The sequence below is a fragment of the Macaca thibetana genome, chromosome X, assembly GCF_024542745.1.
Source record: "Macaca thibetana thibetana isolate TM-01 chromosome X, ASM2454274v1, whole genome shotgun sequence".
In the NCBI taxonomy this organism is placed as follows: domain Eukaryota; kingdom Metazoa; phylum Chordata; class Mammalia; order Primates; family Cercopithecidae; genus Macaca; species Macaca thibetana.
In genome coordinates, this window is record NC_065598.1 from 59,667,506 (window position 1) to 59,687,354 (window position 19,849).

Here is a 19,849-nt window from a genome sequence, read left to right on the forward strand (position 1 = left end):
CCTTTTTCAAGGTGTGATATACAGGAAGAGGTGGGTCTAACACCCCTTGGGCAAAAACTGAATTTAAGAGTGTTATCAAAGGCTTCCTTGACCTGTTCCAAGATTCTATATGGTTTGCGAAAGAATTTGAACTGACACTTTGAACTTATGAGCCTGGATATTCTGACCTATATCAATTAATTCATATGTTGGTGTCAGAAGGCAAGGCCATTGGGTGGTTAAAAAAGGCAAACTGAAATAATCCTTTAGAGGATTTTCAAAAACAAACTGAAGCAGACCATGAAGGGGCCTGCATTTTATCCAAGTCTCTCCATGATGCCATTCCCCAGGTCTTTCCTTTAAAAAAAAAAATGTATATTGGAGGAGAGTTGAGCAATGTACTCAAAAGACCAGATGAATGTGTAGTTATTTGGAATGGTAATGAGATAAGCTTTAAACGATATTCTAAAATGGTTGACACTAGCCTCCAAGATTACCAGAACAATTTTCTCATAAACTCTACTTTCTTCAATTGCTTAAATGAGGACTTGGTTACCTTAGTTAAAAGACACTAGCTTCTTAACTGGATGAATATACAAACTCATGAATTAGTAAGCTTTCAGACCAAAATGAATCAGAAAAAAAGACAGAACTAATGGCTTAAAGATTATTAATTTGCACCTTAACAACTGGCTAGTCAAACCAGGCCTTTTAAGAAAAGACAAAGCCTCCTTCTAATGATAAAAGAGGTGTCTGCTTCTATTCCAAAAAGCCTGGCCATTTTGGAAAGGATTGTAGAAAACATAAATAATAGCAGGAACAACAAAAGCACAGGATGCCATAAGATGAACAGGGTTGCTCTGAGGATCAAAATGGGATTTTCCCATTAGGAGAAGTGGAAATGTTCATAAATGGAGAACAGATATGCACCCTCATAGTCACTTTATGTCCTCAACCCTACACCCCTTAAATCGTCCCCTTCCTCAGAGTAATAAACTATACGAACTGTAGGGGTATCTAATCAACCTATGACTGTATATAAGTCCAAACCCTTAGAATTCCATGAAGGCTCATTGAGTAACCTTCATTCCTTTCTGCATGGTCCCTTGGCTCCTATACACCTCTCAGAGAGATATTTTTTGGAACTTCGCAATACATACATTCCCCTCTCTCAGAAAGGGGAAATGTTAAATTTAGAGTAGAAGGAGCTAATGGAACAATTACAGAATGAGAATTAAACCACTGAGATTATAAAACAGATCTGACATTTTTTTTTTCTAAACCAAGAATAGGAAATGACACTAATGATTTATTGCAAACTTTGCTGGACCACTTATGGTCCCAATCTTCCATTAACATTAAGATATATTCAACTACCGGCCAGGCGCGGTGGCTCATGCCTGTAATCCCAGCACTTTGGGAGGCCGAGGAGGGCTGATAACGAGGTCAGGAGATCGAGTCCATTCTGGCTAACACGGTAAAACCCCATCTCTATTAAAAATACAAAAAGTTAGCCAGGCGTGGTGGCGGGCGCCTGTAGTCCCAGCTACTTGGGAGGCTGAGGCAGGAGAATGGCATGAACCCGGGAGGCGGAGCTTGCAGTGAGCCAAGATCGCGTCACTGCACTCCAGCCTAGGCAAAAGAGTAAGACTCCGTCGCAAAAACAAAAACAAAAGAAAAAAAGAAAAGAAAAAAGTATATATTCAATACCCCCATTAAAGTGAAAGTAAATCTGCTTAAGATTTACCCAATATCAGACAATACCCAGTAGGGTCCGAAGCAATGAAAGGAACCAGACCTATAATAAGGTCTAATTATTCCTTGCACCAGCCCATATAACATTCTGACCCTTTCCATAGGAAGCTGAACAGGAGGGGCCGGCATTTCCTGTAAGATTTGAGAGCTGTCAACAACGCTGTGGTCCCAAGACATCCGATAGTACAAAACCCCCATATTCTTTTGGCAGCAGTCCCTCCTGAAAGTGAGAAATTTACTGTGGCTGATTTATGCAGTGCTTTTTTTTTTTTTTTTTTAAAGCATTCCAGTAGAGCCAGAGAGTCAATATTTATTTGCCTTTACTTATGACAACTGCCAGTATTCCCAGATCATTATGCCCCAAGATTATACTGAAAAGCCCTACCAATTTTTTTCAATTATTGAAATCTGACTTGGCCAATGTATATTTCTCAGAGGGATCTATGCTTGTCCAATATATGGATAATCTTTTCCTTTGCTCCCTAAATATGCAAGCTTCTAAGGGTGATAGCATGAATTTCTTAAAATAATTGGTATCCAAGGGACATAAAGTTTCTAAAAGCAACTCCGATTTTGCCAGACACAGGTAAAATACTTAGGATATTTTATTTCTTTTTTTTTTTTTTTTTTTTTTTTTTTTGAGACGGAGTCTCGCTCTGTCCCCCAGGCTGGAGTGCAGTGGCCAGATCTCAGCTCACTGCAAGCTCCGCCTCCCGGGTTCACGCCATTCTCCTGCCTCAGCCTCCCGAGTAGTTGGGACTACAGGCGCCCGCCACCGCGCCCGGCTAGTTTTCTGTATTTTTTAGTAGAGACGGGGTTTCACCGTGTTAGCCAGGATGGTCTCGATCTCCTGACCTCGTGATCCGCCCGTCTCGGCCTCCCAAAGTGCTGGGATTACAGGCTTGAGCCACCGCGCCCGGCCAGGATATTTTATTTCTAAGGAAGGATTGTTCATAAACCCAGACAGGATTAAATTCCTTGCTGAGATGTCTCCTTTCCTTCCCTCTACCTAGCATGGAATGAGATTACCAGGGAATGTGCTTTCCCAATGAGAGCACAAAAAAATTCCACTTAGATTGCCTAATAACTGTGCTGATGTTAACACTGAAGCCCAGATACCTCCTTACTCTATCAGTTGCAATCTCCACACTGGGACTTTGAAAGAACTATCCAGGAATGAGCTTTTCCAGCAGTGAGGGACATCTTGACACACAGATTTTGATCATCAATGTTTTCAAGAAGAAAGATTTTTTATCAAAAAAGGGAAACGAGTAAAGAAAAGAACTTCTATCTAAGGAATGTGAGGCCTTTCAGATTATCAGGCCCAGAAAGGCATTCAAATGAAATAACAATCACATCTTACTTCCCCCCACTTTGAGCTATGTATTTAGCTAGAAAAACTGCAAACTTTTGCCACAAGTAGCTACAAATTAACCTAATAATGCTACACTGGACACGATATCCAACACCCTATACCATAAAAACACATAGCCAATTAATAATCAATGTAATTTCTGTAAACCAGTGAAAATTCCTGACAAACAACTTTGTGACAGCCCACTGGCTGTCCTTTTTTTGCCTTTAAAAACCTGCTTGTAACAAAGGCCAAATGGAGCTCATATCCAGGGTTACTTGGGTCTGAGTCTTCCAGGCAGCTTTCCTTACTTTGGCTCAGGTAAACTCTTTCAATCATATTTTGTGCTTCAGCCTCTTCTTTCGGGATTGACACCATGCAGATGTTTCTGAGACACAGAAACAATGTCTCATAGAATCTCGTATCTCTGAAGGTTTGTTCCATTTTTTACTTATTTCAGTAAAATTTTCAGAAAGGTTTTGGAGAAAATAATTGAGGAGTTTCACTGGAAAACAATGCTTTCCCCAGAGAGCACAAAATAACATCCAGCAACATCTGGAAGTTTTGGCTATATCTCAATGAGCTTTACTTTGGCATGGCCTCAAGGAAAAACAAATAAAAAGCATTGCTGAGACAACTGCTTAAGCTCAGAGCATTCCAAATGGCAGAGCAAGCCATGATCTGGCCTCTGTGGAATGATATCTGAAAGGAAGAGAATGATGTGTGTGAGCTCAAGGTGGACTGTCAGCATAATAGCATAGATACACTATCAAGTAAAGTGTGCCAAAGATCCATTCCAATAAAAGCATTCACTATTGCCTCAATACACCTCAATGCAAACATCCATGCCTCTTTGTATCAGTAGCAGAGGTAGAATTTCCTTTCTACTTTTCCCACTTTTGTTTAAGACACAGTAATTCCATGTCTTTAGGCCTGGATTTGATTCCTTCCTCTTCTTCAACTGTCATATCCAATAAAGTATATTGGAAATTCCTGATTTAAAATACTTTGACTTGTGCTCCCTCTCTTGTGGCCAAAATTCCACTTAGATTGCCTAATAACTGTGCTGATGTTAACACTGAAGCCCAGATACCTCCTTATTCTATCAGTTGCAATCACTGACAAGCCTGTCTGCAACTACAGTGACTCAGCTAACTACTATAGAAATGGGAGAGCAAGAGATCAGGGAAGAAGATATTGTCTTGGAAACTGCCTCTCTCCAAATATGTATATATGTATAAAATTGCAAATAACAATTCAAGCAGAAATCTCTAATTATGAATTCAGTCCAAAGATTCTTGAACAATGAATTGCTCCAAGGCATTGTCATTCCCAGTTTCACTGAATTCATATTTAAGTATTCTGAGTTGATATAGCTCATACAGAATATTTATCTGAAAGCAACATAAGCAGCTTTTTCACACTAATTAATTTCATATATTTAATAATCATCTGTAAATGAATATAGATGTTTTATTTAATTTTTATTTTTTTATTATCAATTTTTATGTTTCATTGTGTTAAATGGGTTTCTAGGAATTTTATGTCAAAATATTACTTAGTCCTTCAGGAAATAAGCATCTGAGTTAAGGATTGACTTGAAATCATTGTCAAAGAAATAACTGAGGCTTAAATTAGGAGACACCTCTAGTGTAAAGAAGCCTGGAATGAGCCATGAGATCTGGATTCTAGTTTCTTCTGTGAGGCTAAAAACTGTGTGATCCTGGCCATGTTCCTCAACAGTTTTGGACCTCAATTTTTCTAAGCATGAAATGAGCATTTAGATTGTATTATTTTTAAAGTTCAGGTGGAGTTTTTCTCTTTTCTACATTCCTCAGTACTTATTTATTACATGCATTAGCATTCAATTTATTGCTGTCTCTAAGTGCTTACACTTCCCAACTAGAATATAAATTCCCTGAGGCAGAAGATCTGTACTTCCAGAACACCCTCAGTGTTTAGCAGTATTGGACATATAGTATGTATGGCATGCAGTCACCCAAGGTAAGTAAATTTAACTGGATTGGCTTAACTACACAGCTACTGCTTCTCTAGTTTTGTCCTCAGCTTTGCACTGTAAAACAAAACAAAACAAGATAAAACAAAAAAAAACTTTCTGTGTTTTAGTTCAAGCTATTGTGATCAAACCCCAAATGTATTCATGTATACCCTATCCACAAAGCTAATTTACAAACTGGAATCTCAGTTTATTCTTTTAACATGACCATTGTAAGTTCCACGGGAACATTTTTGGCTAATTATAGCATACAACGGGATGCTTCCTTAAAACGGTTGGCACAACAGTATATCTGAATATCAGAGAGCAGCACTAAGCAATAGGGGCTGCTAGAGCAACAGGAAAGAACTTAACAAAAATTGTTTTGCTGAGAGAAGGTAGTTATCAGAGAACATATAAAAATTATTTTTCCTCTATGGAAATCAAAGAAATGTAAGATGAAAAAAGAATAGTATATCCTGTTTTAGCTTGTTTTGCTAAGTATAGATGAAGACATACACAGGAGAATTCAGTACAACTTAGACTCTTTGACAGTTGAGAATAACAATGAATTTGACAATGTTTTCTAGACCAAGTATATATTTTTATACTGATGAAGAAATTTTCCAAATCATATTATGCAATAATTTAAAAACAATTGCCCTGATTATTTGCAAACATGGTCATATTAACCTCAGCACATGCCCATTTGAGGGACATTCCCTAATTTAAAAAGAGAAAAAAGCCAAACAAATGTAATTTGAATTGACTATAAAAATATCTAGAGAGAAACAGCAGCTACATTAATATTAATTCTAAATTTAGAACAAACTAAACATTCAATCCAGATTTAATTAGTGGTGAGTGCCTTTTAATCTGAATACTACTTTTGGGTATCTATATCATAAATGTCTTCAGGAACATTTCACCAGTGCCTCAAGTCCAAAAAGATCAAGCTGCTTTCTTTCTTTTTGTGAAAAACTGCACTACAAAACAGTATATAGAAAATCTGGTATAGTTGCCAATAGCTTGAAAGACTTTAAAGATAAAACTAAGGGGACAAAGAGTCTTTTAAAAACAGTATCAACCATTCTGGACAGTCAAGAAAAAAAGGCAGTGTTTTTTATGTATGCAAGACAAGGGTAAGGAAAGAACCTTTTCAAAACAGCAGGACCTTACCTGGGAGCAAAGGAAAGCATATAATATTAGATAGGAACTTTTGCTCATGCTAATACTTTTCAGTCGCTTTCTGTGGGGGCACAGAAGCTTTCTTCTTCCATTTGCCTGTCTCTACAGTCTCTTTCCAACACAACTCATTTTCTAGCAAATTTCAGCTGAATTTTCTTCCATACCTTAAATAATTCAAGACACTGACATTATAACTTAATATATGGTAACTAAAGACATGGATATTGACATTGGCAAATCCTGCAATGATTCTGCTCTAAGTTGATTTAAGCAATAAATTGTGGCTCCCATGATGACCTTCATTACTCCATCATGTTATTCCATAAGATCCATGTAACTCAGAATGATGGAATGAAGAGAAGAAAGGATAGGAAAAAATACATTGCAATACTAGATATTTTTGCTTTGTTCGCCATCAGCCTTAGTGCTGTCACTAGTCTTTAATTAAGAATAATAAGAGAAACGTTCTTAAGTCTGCATTACTCTCACTTAGTAAGAGTGCTCATGATAATAACCTAAAAAGTTTACTCTGTAAAATATGTTATGCTACTACATTGGTCTCTTCTCAACAATATTTTCTTTCTACCTCATGAAATACTATGAATGATGTATGGTCAAATTTCACTTTGTTTAATGGGAATCTTCCTCATATCATCGGATTCCTTTCTAAATCCTCTTTAAGGTGCATATGCTTCCATTACACATCAGGAAACAGCTGCCAATTCTAGCTCAAAGGAATCCATTTAGAGTTATGTGAAAACAAAATGTATGAAGATTAAATTTCCTCTGTATTAAATCTTGAGTGAACAAAAGCAAATATACTCTATTTTGCTAACACTCGCCACCCTAAGTTCCAGACTCTCAAAGAAGAGATAGAGAATTTTAGAAGGAAACACACCATCACACACTTTTAATCCTAAATGTTGGCACAATATGCGGAGAACAAGGAGAATGTGTATCCAAAACCTCTAGCCCCTGGGTCATCTGTTTCCCTGCATGAGAGGGCAAGGGCCCCACCAGTTGGAGTACAGCAGCCACATACCACTGCAATCAGGACACAAGGCTCTGTTAAAGTGACTGCCCCCATTTTAACTGAAGCACAGTGGCAGCTTACATTCTATCGTTTAGGAAGAGATGTGGATCCAGGGAAGGCGGGAGTCAATCACTTTTACATATTTTAGGTGCTCATGCTAACAGTAAATTCAAGTACTTTAAAGCATTCATATTTTACCTACAGGCAAGCATGCCTAACATCTGCTGTTACTGGGTAATCTCAAAAAAAGCTTCTTAGCAAAAATTGGCATTCCATATATATGTTTAACTCTTACCAATACACAATTACACATACATTTTAAACATTTCATTAACAATTATAACGATCAGGACTTCTAAAACGACCTCAAGAAATTAGTCGCAGGGGAAAACAAAACAGAGGTTTTAGACAGGGGCAAACTATCCTTTTTAAGGGATGTTTCCTAGTGCCCAGAGAGATAGTAAACAATGTTTTCTATAAAATATCAATCTTTTACAATTTCAACTGCAAGTATTTTCTGACAACTCAGGGATATGTTGCTTATTCCTATAAATCAACCAATAAAATATTTTTATTCAATTTACTGAGTCTGAGATATGATATAATGGAGACTGTGCCAATACAATGTCAAGGGGACAGTTGGAGCCTCAGACAGAAAGTTAAGTGAACTAACCACAGGAGGATCCAGTTGGCTTATTGAAAGCAGGATGTCTTCAACATCTCCTTCAGCTCCCCTGGAAAGACAAATTAGAGCAGGGAGAAAATGCAGGGAGCCCAAATTTAAAACATTTTGTCGTATAACTTCAGTCAGTGATATTTGCATAAGGTAAGAAAACATAGTCCAATTTTCTACACTTCTAAACAATAAAATCTCATTAATTCAGAGTCTAGTATGAAATCAGCTTGGGAATAATTTCACTTTAACTAGAGTTTACCTTTTCTATTCTGAAGGTGTACACAGAGGATTTTATAAAATTGAGTTCCTTGGGCTCTAGGCTTGATTTCACTGTGTTATATTGAGAAAGTCACTTAGCTTCTCCGGTCATCTTTTTTCACATCCATAAAATTAGTGGAGTAAAATTAGATAGTAATTTTATGGGACTTCGAAGTTTTAATAATCTGTGATGCTCAGACCAGTTTCTCCTAGACCAAATCACAAGAATGCTCATAAAATCCTTTGGTTGCCTGGAGTTTTGTTGGTAGGCCAGGCTTTAATTTAAAAGTTTAATCTACTTAATAATTTAAGCAATTAAAGTGCATGAACATGTAGTGCTTGGAGCAGGAATACCTGCACTCTCTGACACTCTCACCTCTGTGACCATAGCTGAGAAACGAAAATTAAACAACAAAGAAAATCTGTGAAATCAAATAGCTCCTGCGTTCAGACTCACAAAATGTACTCAAAAGAGAGTTCTTAGACTAGTCATAAAAACTGGAGTTAATCACTCTTAACAACTTCTACTAATTAGGTAATAGCTGCCTGAAACACAGAGCTGTGTTAAGAAGAAATTTTGAGGTCTTAAGTCGACTCTATGAGAATAGAAACTATGATCAATTGGCATTGTTTGCCATGGACAAGAGCAGACCCATGGTAGCAAAGGTACTCTATATCTTTACATGGAACTTAGTCTTAATTCACACATAATTCTAGCAAGTTTAATGATTTAATTTGTTAGTATATAGCAGAATAGAAAACATAATTTAGAAAGTTGGGAGAGGGGTTACCAAAGTGGGCTCACTAAAAGCTGTGAAAGGTTACAGCACAAAGCAAGGATACAAACACGATCATTTTTTTCCTTTAAGTTCCAGGATACATGTGCAGAATGTGCAAGTTTATTATACAAGTTATGTGTGTCATGGTAGTTTGCTGCACTTATCAACTGGTCATCTAGGTTTTAAGCCCCACATGCATTAGCTATTAGTCCTAATGGTCTCCCTCCCCTCAGCCACCACCCTCCTTACAGGCCCCAGTGTGTGTTGTTCCCCTTCTTGTGTCCATGTGTTCTCAGTTTTCAACTTCCACTTACGAGTGAGAACATGAGGTGTTTGTGTTTTTGTTCTTGTGTTAGTTTGCTGAGGGCGTTAGCTCCCAACTTCATCCACGCTCCTGCAAAGGACATGATCTCATTCCTTTTTATGGCTGCATAGTATTCAATGGTTTCTATGTACCACATTTTCTTTATCCAGTCTATCATTGATGAACATTTGGATTGGTTCCATGTCTTTGCTATTTTAAATAGTGCTTCAATAAACATACATGTGCAAAACATGATAATTATTATAGTCACAGATCAAAGTCACAGAATTGCAACAAATTAGGGAGCATTATGTAAATCACATTGGTCCTACAAACCATAGTAATCTAGGCCTAAAAATGTCAGTCTATTACAGTTCAGTTTGATAAGTGATACATATACTGGAGACCCAAAGCATGTATCAGGACAAAGGTACAGTTATTTTCACTATGCCCTGATAAATAAAATCCAAACTCCTGAACCTGATATATTAGGCCTAATTCATCCTCTTCTCCACATGCCTTTAATCTAAAATCCACCTATATAGATGCCTTGTTGTTTACAAAATATGGCATTCTTTCTCTCAACCCAGGGCTTTTCAAATATTGTTTCTTCTGCCTGTGACATCCTCATTTTAGTTACTAAATCTTAGCTATCCTTCATAACCCAGCTCCAACGGTTGACACCTCTAAGATACATTTCCTGGCACTATTCTGTCACTTCACCACACCCCAGGATACCACACTTCATCCAAGTGTAAGATTATACCTCTTGCCCTCGGCTTCCCTGGCAACCTGTTCAAACCTCAATGTAGCATCTATAACCTGGTACTGGATGTCTGCTCTTTCTTTCTATGTTACTAGCTTATTCAGATTACTCATCTTTCTCTGCAGTGCCTAGCCAGCCCAAGATGCTGTATTTCTTAAGTAAATTAAAATTTAAAATATCCACAAGGCTTAGAGATTTTCAAGATTTTCTAATATTTAGAAATTTGCCAATATATAAATGACCTGCTATTCAGAGCTTAGCCTGCTGGCATGTTCAGGATGACTCAGTGAAACTTCCACTAGGTAGTATTTTGCTAAAAGTTTGCTCTAGTCACTCAAGACTGTTAAAACTTCCTGTACTACAAAGCATTATAAGATGCACTTGTTGTACTAATCTGAGCATTTCACAATTGTTCTAAATTGCTGAATTATAACTTAAAGGCAAAATGCATAAATGCTTTTTCATTTGTTGAGTCCAAAAATACTGAGTATCTGTCATGAGTCAGACACTATGCTTGGCCCTAAAGATAGAGTGATCAGAAAGATGGCCATCCATCCTGTCCTTGTAAAGATTACCAAGTATCTGCTTTCTCTGTGTACTGAAAAGAATTAACAAAATAATTCTTGCAATGTAATATAAAATAGCAACAACAAAAAAAAACCCAGAAAAAACAAACAAACAAAAAAACCAAAAACAACAACCCTCCAAATACAGTAATGGCAGTATTCTGAATTTAAATAGCTCATTGCCTTCGATAGAATACTATAAATACCCAAAGAACAAGACTATCAGGTGCGTATTACTGTTCCAATTCTGTAGACAATGAAATTGAGGTCTTGAAATGTTAAATAACCTGGCAATCATCATAAAGCTGGAAGATGGTGGAGACTGGACTCAAACTCGGAATTATGTGGGTTCAAGGCCTATTTATGTTCCCAATTCTCATGGCCCATTAATAGTTACATGGAAAAAACACTGGGCCATGTATATGTATAATGTAACATAAAATTTGTAAAGGTGTTTTAAACTTTAATTTCTTATCGATACATAATATTTGTACATATTTACGAGGTACATGTGATATTTTCTTATATGTATATAATGTGTAATGATCAAGTCAAGGTATTTGAGGTATTCATCACCTCATTTATTATCTATATGTATTGGGAAAATTTCCAGTCCTGTCTCCTAGTTATTTTGAAATATACAATACATTGTTGTTAACTATAGTCACACTACTTTACTAAATTGATCTTAAGAAGGTAGAGATTAGAATGATAGATACCAAAGGCTAGGAAGTACGTATGAGTGAGGGGACAGTGAAGAGACATAGAAATATATAATTAGGGCCGTTTCCGGTGGAGCTGTCGCCTAGCCCCTATCGCACAGTGGAGCGGGGCTGGGAGCAAAGCGCTGAGGGAGCTCGGTACGCCGCCACCTCGCACCCGCAGCCTCGTGCCCGCCGCTGCCCGTCCCCAGAGAACCACGGAGTCTGGCAGTACTGCCGCCAGCGAGGAGGCACGCAGCCTTCAAGAATGTGAACTCTACGTCCAGAAGCATAACATTCAAGCACTGCTCAAAGATTCTATTGTGCAGTTGTGCACTGCTCGACCTGAGAGACCCATGGTATTCCTCAGGGAATACTTTGAGAGGTTGGAGAAGGAGGAGGCAAAACAGATTCAGAATCTGCAGAAAGCAGGCACTCGTACAGACTCAAGGGAAGATGAGATCTCTCCTCCTCCACCCAACCCAGTGGTTAAAGGTCGGAGGCGACGAGGGCTATTAGCGCTGAGGTCTACACGGAGGAAGATGCCACATCATATGTTAGAAAGGTTATACCAAAAGATTACAAGACGATGGCTGCTTTAGCCAAAGCCATTGAGAAGAATGTGCTGTTTTCACATCTTGATGATAATGAGAGAAGTGATATTTTTGATGCCATGTTTTCGGTCTCCTTTATCGCAGGAGAGACTGTGATTCAGCAAGGTGATGAAGGGGATAACTTCTATGTGATTGATCAAGGAGAGACAGATGTCTATGTCAACAATGAATGGGCAACTAGTGTTGGGGAAGGAGGGAGCTTTGGAGAACTTGCTTTGATTTATGGAACACCTAGAGCAGCCACTGTCAAAGCAAAGACAAATGTGAAATTGTGGGGCATCGACCAAGACAGCTATAGAAGAATCCTCATGGGAAGCACACTGAGAAAGCGGAAGATGTATGAGGAACTCCTCAGTAAAGTCTCTATTCTAGAGTCTCTGGACAAGTGGGAACGTCTTACGGTAGCTGATGCATTGGAACCAGTGCAGTTTGAAGATGGGCAGAAGATTGTGGTGCAGGGAGAACCAGGGGATGAGTTCTTCATTATTTTAGAGGGGTCAGCTGCTGTGCTACAACGTCACTCAGAAAATGAAGAGTTTGTTGAAGTGGGAAGATTGGGGCCTTCTGATTATTTTGGTGAAATTGCACTACTGATGAATCGTCCTCGTGCTGCCACAGTCGTTGCTCGTGGCCTCTTGAAGTGCGTTAAGCTGGACCGACCTAGATTTGAATGTGTTCTTGGCCCATGCTCAGACATCCTCAAACGAAACATCCAGCAGTACAACAGTTTTGTGTCACTGTCTGTCTGAAATCTGCCTCCTGTGCCTCCCTTTTCTCCTCTCCCCAATCCATGCTTCACTCATGCAGACTGCTTTATTTTCCCTACTTGCAGTGCCAAGTGGCCACTGGCATCGCAGCTTCCTGTCTGTTTATATATTGAAAGTTGCTTTTATTGCACTATTTTCAATTTGGAGCATTAACTGAATGCTCATACACAGTTAAATAAATAGAAAGAGTTCTATGGAGACTTTGCTGTTACTGCTTCTCTTTGTGCAGTGTTAGTATTCACCCTGGGCAGTGAGTGCCATGCTTTTTGGTGAGGGCAGATCCCAGCACCTATTGAATTACCATAGAGTAATGATGTAACAGTGCAAGATTTTTTTTTTTTAAGTGACATAATTTTCCAGTTCTAAGCATATTTAGACTGTGGCCATATATGCTGTATTTCTTTGTAGAATAAATGGTTTCTCATCAAGCTCTAAAGATTAGGGAAAATGGATATAGAAAATCTTAGTATAGTAGAAAGACATCTGCCTGTGATTAAACTAGTTTAAGGGTGGAAAAATGCCCATTTTTGCTAATTATCAATGAGATATGATTGGTTCAATTTTTTTTCCAGAATTTTTGTTTGCCAAGCTAATCTGCCTGGTTTTATTTATATGTTGTTATTAATGTTTCTTCTCCAATTCTGAAATACTTTTAAGTGTGGCTATCTATACCTGCCTTTTAAGTTTGAAACTAACTCATAGACTGCAAATATTGGTTAGTATTTAACTACATCTGCCTCGGCTCACAAATTTCGATTAAGACCTTTATCCAGCTAGTGCCAAATAATTGATCAGATGCTGAATTGAGAATAAGAATTTGAGGTCTGCAATCTTGGTTGTTAATTTAGAACTTTTGGTTAAAGTATGTCCTTCAGCTGACTCCAGTATAATCTCCTCTGCTTATTAAACTGATTCCAGGAGATTGGATTTGCTATGACTAGATACAGATGGAGCAAACATCCTAACCGAGAAAAGAGGTGATGCTGCTAAAGGGAGAAATGGCAGGCGGACAAAGTTCAGTGTCGGGAATTTTCCCTGTGAGATTCACTGGGGCATGAGATTTTGGAAGAAGTTTTTTACTTTGGTTTAGTCTTTTTTTCCTTTTTATTTCAGAATTTCTGGTGGGTTGATGGTAGGGTGTAATGTGTCTGTGTTGTTTCAAATTGGTCTAAAAGGCTATCCTGCTGAAAGTCCTGCTTTCCTATCTAGCATTTATTTCTCTGGCAAACTTTTCTTTCTTTCTTTCCTTTCGTTTTTAAAGTAAACTTGTGTATTGAGTCTTAACTCTATTTCAGTATCAGTATTTTCCAGCCTTACGTGTTACATTATTCCAATGATACCCAACAGTTTATTTTTATTATTTTTTTTAAACAAACTTTCACAGTTCTGTAATGTAGGCACTTTTATTTTTGTTGTGATTTATATATAAGGTAATGTAGGGTTATATTTGGGAGTGACTGAAAGCATTTTTCCATCTGTGTGCAACTAACTGAGTCTGAATATTGATCCCCTCTCCTGCCTTTTCCTAGGTAATTTAAATTGGTCATGGTAGATTTTTTTCATACATTTGAAAAACTTTTAGGTTGTTACTAAGTATGAAGTATAAATCTGGGGAAGAGGCTTTATGTACATTTTAGGGTGGGTAAGAAAGCCACCATGTTACAAATTTTTTAATTTCCAAAATAATCTATATTAAATGAGGGTTTTCTGATCTGTACTTTGTGTTTGGCTACCTTTTTATATTTAAAAAATTAAAAATGAAAATTATGTTCTTACAAGCTTAAAGCTTGATTTGATCTTTGTTTAAATGCCAAAATGTACTTAAATGAGTTACTTAGAATGCCATAAAATTGCAGTTTCATGTATGTATATAATCATGCTCATGTATATTTAGACACATATAATGCTTTCTATGTGAGTTTTACTCTTAAATCATTTGGCTTGCTGTTTACTCCCTTCTGTAGTTTTTAATTAAAAAATTTAAAGATAAGTCTACATTAAACAATGATCACATCTAAAGCTTTATCTTTGTGTATATGAGAAATCAGAATTGGCGTAATTTGTCTTAGTTGATATTCAAGGCTTTTAACAGTCATTATTCCTGGGCTTGGTAAGTGAATTTATGAGATTTACTGCTCTAGAAAATATAGATGGCCAAAGGACCGTTTTGTATTGCTTCCTGATTACCAGTCTGATTATACCATGTGTGCTAATATACTTTTTTTTATTATAGATTGTCTTAATGGTAGGTCAAGTAGTAAAAAGAGATGAAATAATTTAAATTCTTAAAAGAAATATATAATTAGATCTTTGTAAAGATTTATAGGTCGTTGATAATTTCCTTAGAACTTGGTTTAATCTTTATTAATTTACATGTAAAAGATTATAAATAATTAATTTGGTAGAGATACATATTTGCTAAGGCATACAGCTGTTTATACAATTTTTATAAATACATATCTAACAACAGAAAAGAAGGCGGCACAAAATGGCAAAATAAAAGGCTCCACTGATCATCCCTGCTGCAAGGACACCAACTTAACAACCATCTACACACACACAAAAACACCTTCATAGAAAATAAAATTCAGGTGTGTACTCAGAGTACCTGGTGTTAACTTCATATTGCTGAAAGACGCACTGAAGATAGAAAAAACAGCCCTGAATCACTGACGCCCACCCTCCCCTACCCCCCAGCAGCAGCTGCATGGTGCAGAGAGCTTCTTGGGGTCAGGGAGAAAGAACACAGCAATTGTGAGGCATTGAACTCAGTGCTGTCCTTTAGAGCAAAAAGGAAAATTGGAACAAACTCAGCTGATGCCCGCACATGCAGGGAGCATTTAAATCAGCCCTAGCCAAAGGGAAATCACCAATCCTAGTGATCAGAACTTGAGTTCCCACAAACCTCTCCACCAAGGCCCACAGTGCTCTATGTCTCCAAGTAAACTTGAAGGGCATTGTAGGCCATAAGGACTGAAAGTCTTAGGAGAGAGCTATTGCTGAACCTGGCCCAAAGACAGGGGACTGGGGTCGCTCATGAAATACTGAGACACCAGCTGGGGCAGCCAATGGAGTGCATCACTCCTCCCCTACCCCAGGCTGTACAGCTCATGGCTCCAAAAGACCCTTTCCTCCTGTTTGAGGAGAGGAGAGGGATGAGTAGGAAGGGCTTTGTTTTGCATCTTGGGCACCAGCTCAGCCACAGCAGGATAGGGTACCAATAAGAGCAGAGAGTCCCCTGTTCCAGGCTGTAGCTCCCAGATGACATTTCTGGGTCAGAAGAGATCCTGCTGTCTTGAAGGAAAACACTCAGTTCTGGCAGCAATCATCACCTGCTAACTGAAGGGCCCTTGGGCTCTAAATAATCAGTAGTGATACCCAGGTACTATGTTGAGGACCTTGGGTGAGCCTCTGATACTCGCTGGCTTTGGGAGGGACTCAGCACATAACCAGCTGTGGTGGCTATGGGGCAAAATCCCTTCTGCTAGAGAAAAGCAGGGAGAAAAAGGGACTTATTTTTGCACCTTAGGTACCAGGATAGCCACAGGGGTTTAGAGCACCAAGTGGGCTCTTGGGGTCCCTGATTCGAGAACATTGCTCCTAGATGGCATTTATGGATCTGTCTTGGACCAGAGGGGAGCCCACTGCTCTGAATGGTGAGTCCCAGGCCAGGTAGAAATCACCACAAGCTAACTTTCTTAAGGGAAGATCAGAGGTATTCTGGCAGTACTCCTTGTGGCCTAAGAATGATAGCTACCAAGTGAGGCTCCTCTGCCTTTGGAAAGAGAAAGAGAGTGGGAAGTACTGCATCTTGTGGTTTGAGTCCCAGCTCAGCCTCAGTACTATAGAACATCAGGTAGACTTTGAAGTTTTTTGACTCTGGTCACTGACTCCCAGATGGCACCTCTGGACCTACCCAGGGCCTGGGCGACCTTGCTTCCCTGAAGGAAAGGAAACATCATAAAGCTGGAAGATGGTGGAGACTGGACTCAAACCCAGAATTATGTCTGCCTGGCTGCTTTGCCACCCACTGACTGTAGAACCCCAGGGCCTTGAAAGAACATAGTCAGTAGCCAGGGAGTGGTTACAGCAGGCTTTGGGTGACACCCAGTGCTGTGCTGGCTTGAGGTCTGAGTAAGCACAGTCATGGTGGTGGTGGCAACAGGGCTGCTTGTGTCACATCAGCCCCAGCTTTAGGTGGCTAAGAATGAAGAGATAATCTGTATGTTTGGGAGAAAGTAGAAGAAGGGAACAAGAGTCTCTGCCTGGTAATCCAGAGAATTCTCCCCGGTCTTGTCCAAAACCATCAAGGCAGTATCTCTACAAGACTGCAAGAACTACAGAAGACTGGGCTTTGGATGCCTACTACAGCAGAAACAGCTTACATCACAGTATCCAAGCTTTTTTCAAATATCTGGAAAGCCTTCCCAAGAAGGATGGCTACAGATAAATCCAAATAGTGAAGACTACAATAAATACCTAACTCCTCAACACCCAGACAATGAAGAACATCTAGTAGTATCAACAACATCCAGGCAAACATGACTTCACCAAGTAAACTAAATAGAGCACCAGGGACCAGTGCTGGAAAAACAAGAGAAATGTGACCTTTTAGACAAAGAAATCAAAATAGCTGTGTTGAAGAAACTCAAAGAAATTCAAGACAACACAAAGAAGAAATTCAGAGTTCTAACACACTTAACAAAGAGAATGAAATAATTTAAAAGAATCAAGCAAATATTCTGGAGCTGAAAAATGCAATTGGTATACTGAAGACTGCATCAGAGTCCTTTAATAGCAGAATGGATCAAGGAGAAGAAAGAATTAGGGAGGTTGAAGACAGGCTATTTGAAAATACAGAGAGGATAAAAAATAAAAAGAATAAAAAACAAAGTACACATACAGAATCCAGAATACAGCCTCAAAAGGGCACATGTAAGAGGTATTGGCCTTAAAGAGAAGGTAGAGAAAGAGAGGAGGGTAGGAATAGTATTCAAAGGGATAACAACAAGAAACTTCAAAAACATAGGGAAAGATAGCAATATTCAAGTGCAAGAAAGTTATAGAACACGAAGCAGATATTACCCAAAATAGACTACCTCAAGGTATTTAATAATCCAACTCCCAAATGCCAAGGATGAAGAAAGGTTCCTAAAAGCAGCAAGAGAAAAGAAACAAAAAACATACAATGAAGTTCCAATACATCTGGCAGCCCATCTTTCAGTGGAAAACTCTTATAGGCCAGAAGAGAGTGGCATGACATATTTAAAATGCAAAAGAAAAAAACTTTTATCCCAGAACAGTATACCTGGCAAAAATATCCTTCAAACATAAAGAAGAAATGAAGACCTTCCCAGACAAACAAAAGTTGAGGGATTTCATCAACACCAGTCCTTTCCTACAATAAATGCTAAAGGGAGTACTTCGATCAGAAGGAAAAAAAAATTAAATGAGCAAACAGAAATAACCTGATGGTGTAAAACTCACTGGTAATAGTAAGTACACAGAAAAATACAGAATACTATAACACTGTAACTGGTATGTAAGCTACTCATCCTAAGTAGAAAGATTAAACAACGAACCAATAAAAAATAATAAGTACAATAACTTTTCCAAACATAGTGAGTACAACAAGAAACAAATAGAAACAATAAAAAGTTTAAAAACTAAGGGAATGGGATTAAAGTGCAGAGTTTTTATTAGCACCTTTTCTGTTTGCTTATTTACGCAAATACTGTTAAGTTGTTATCAGGTTAAAATAATGGGTTATAAGATAGTATTTGCAAGCTTCATGGTAACCTCAAACCAGAAATTCTACAGTGGAAACACAAAAAACAAAAAGCAAGAAAACTAAATCATATCACCAGAGAAAATCACCTTCACTAAAGAAAGACAGGAAGGAAAGAAAGAGGGAAGAAGACCACAAAACAACAAGAAAATAACAACAAAATGACATGAGTAGATCCTTACTTATCAATAATAACATTGTACAGGAATGTTCTAAACCCTCCAATCAAAAGTCATAAACTAGCAGAATGGGTAAAAAAAGAAGACCCATTATTCTTTTGCCCATAACAAACAAACTTTACATATAAATACAAAATTAAACTGAAAATAAAAAGATAGAAATAGATATTCCATGCTGATAGAAACCAAAAAAGAGCAGGAGTCACTATACTTATATCAGACAAAAGAGATTTCAAGACAAACCTACAGGAAGAGACAAAGAAGTTCACTATATAATGATAAAGGGGTCATTTCAGCAAGAGGAAATTACAATTTTAAATATATATGCACCCAACACTGGAGTATCCAGATATATAAAACAAATGTTATTAGAGCTAAAGAGATAGGCCCCAATACAAAAACAGCTGAATACATCAACACCCTACTTTCAGCATTGTACAGATACTCCAGACAGAAAAATCAACAACGAAACACTGGACTTAATCTGTACTATAGATCAAATGGATCTAACACATATTTACAGAACATTTCATCTAAGAGCTGCAGAATATACATAGATTATTGAGAAAGACAGACCATATGATAGGTCAAAAAACAAGTCCTAAAACATTAAAAAAAATGATATAATATCAAGCATCTTTTCTGAAAACAATGGAATAAAACTACAAATTAATAACAAGGAATTTTGGAAATGATACAAATACATGGAAGCTAAACAATATGCTCCTGAATGACCAGTGAGTCAATGAAGAAATTAAAATGAAATTGAAAAATTTCTTCAAATAAATGACAATGGAAACATAACATATCAACTCCTCTGGGATACAGCAGCAAAAACAGTACTCAGAGTGATTTTTATAGCTATTAAGTGCCTATATCAAAAAAGAGGAAAAATTTCAAGTAAACAATCTAACAATACATCTTTAAAAAACCAGAAAAGCAAGAGGAAACAAGCCCAAAATTAGTAGAATAAAAGAACTAATAAAGACTAGAGCAAAAAATAAATAAATAAAATTAAAATAAAAAAAATCAATGCAGCTGGGCATGGTGGCTCACGCCTGTAATCCCAGCAGTTTGGGAGGCCAAGGTGGGTGGATCACCTGAGGTCAGGAGTTCGAGACCAGCCTGACCACCACGGAGAAACCC

General features: G+C 37.9%; 2 protein-coding genes across 6 annotated transcripts in view; one reads left to right on the forward strand and one right to left on the reverse strand.

The window, feature by feature from the left end:
- LOC126946535 (endogenous retrovirus group K member 25 Env polyprotein-like) overlaps positions 1 to 19,849 on the reverse strand; it is a 162,774-nt gene that overhangs the window by 96,726 nt on the left and 46,199 nt on the right. For 2 of the 5 annotated variants that reach the window (XM_050776972.1, XM_050776971.1), the window contains exon 2: positions 7,979 to 8,039. The exons of the other annotated variants lie outside the window; for them this stretch is intronic. The gene's annotated coding sequence lies outside the window, so the exon portion shown is untranslated. The remainder of the gene's footprint in view (positions 1 to 7,978; positions 8,040 to 19,849) is intronic. 5 annotated transcript variants of the gene reach the window in all.
- On the forward strand, positions 7,193 to 14,759 carry LOC126945786 (cAMP-dependent protein kinase type I-alpha regulatory subunit-like). The gene is given in 3 exon segments (XM_050775862.1): positions 7,193 to 7,423; positions 11,436 to 11,865; positions 11,868 to 14,759. Coding segments are annotated over 3 exon segments (1,512 nt in total). The 3' UTR covers positions 12,719 to 14,759.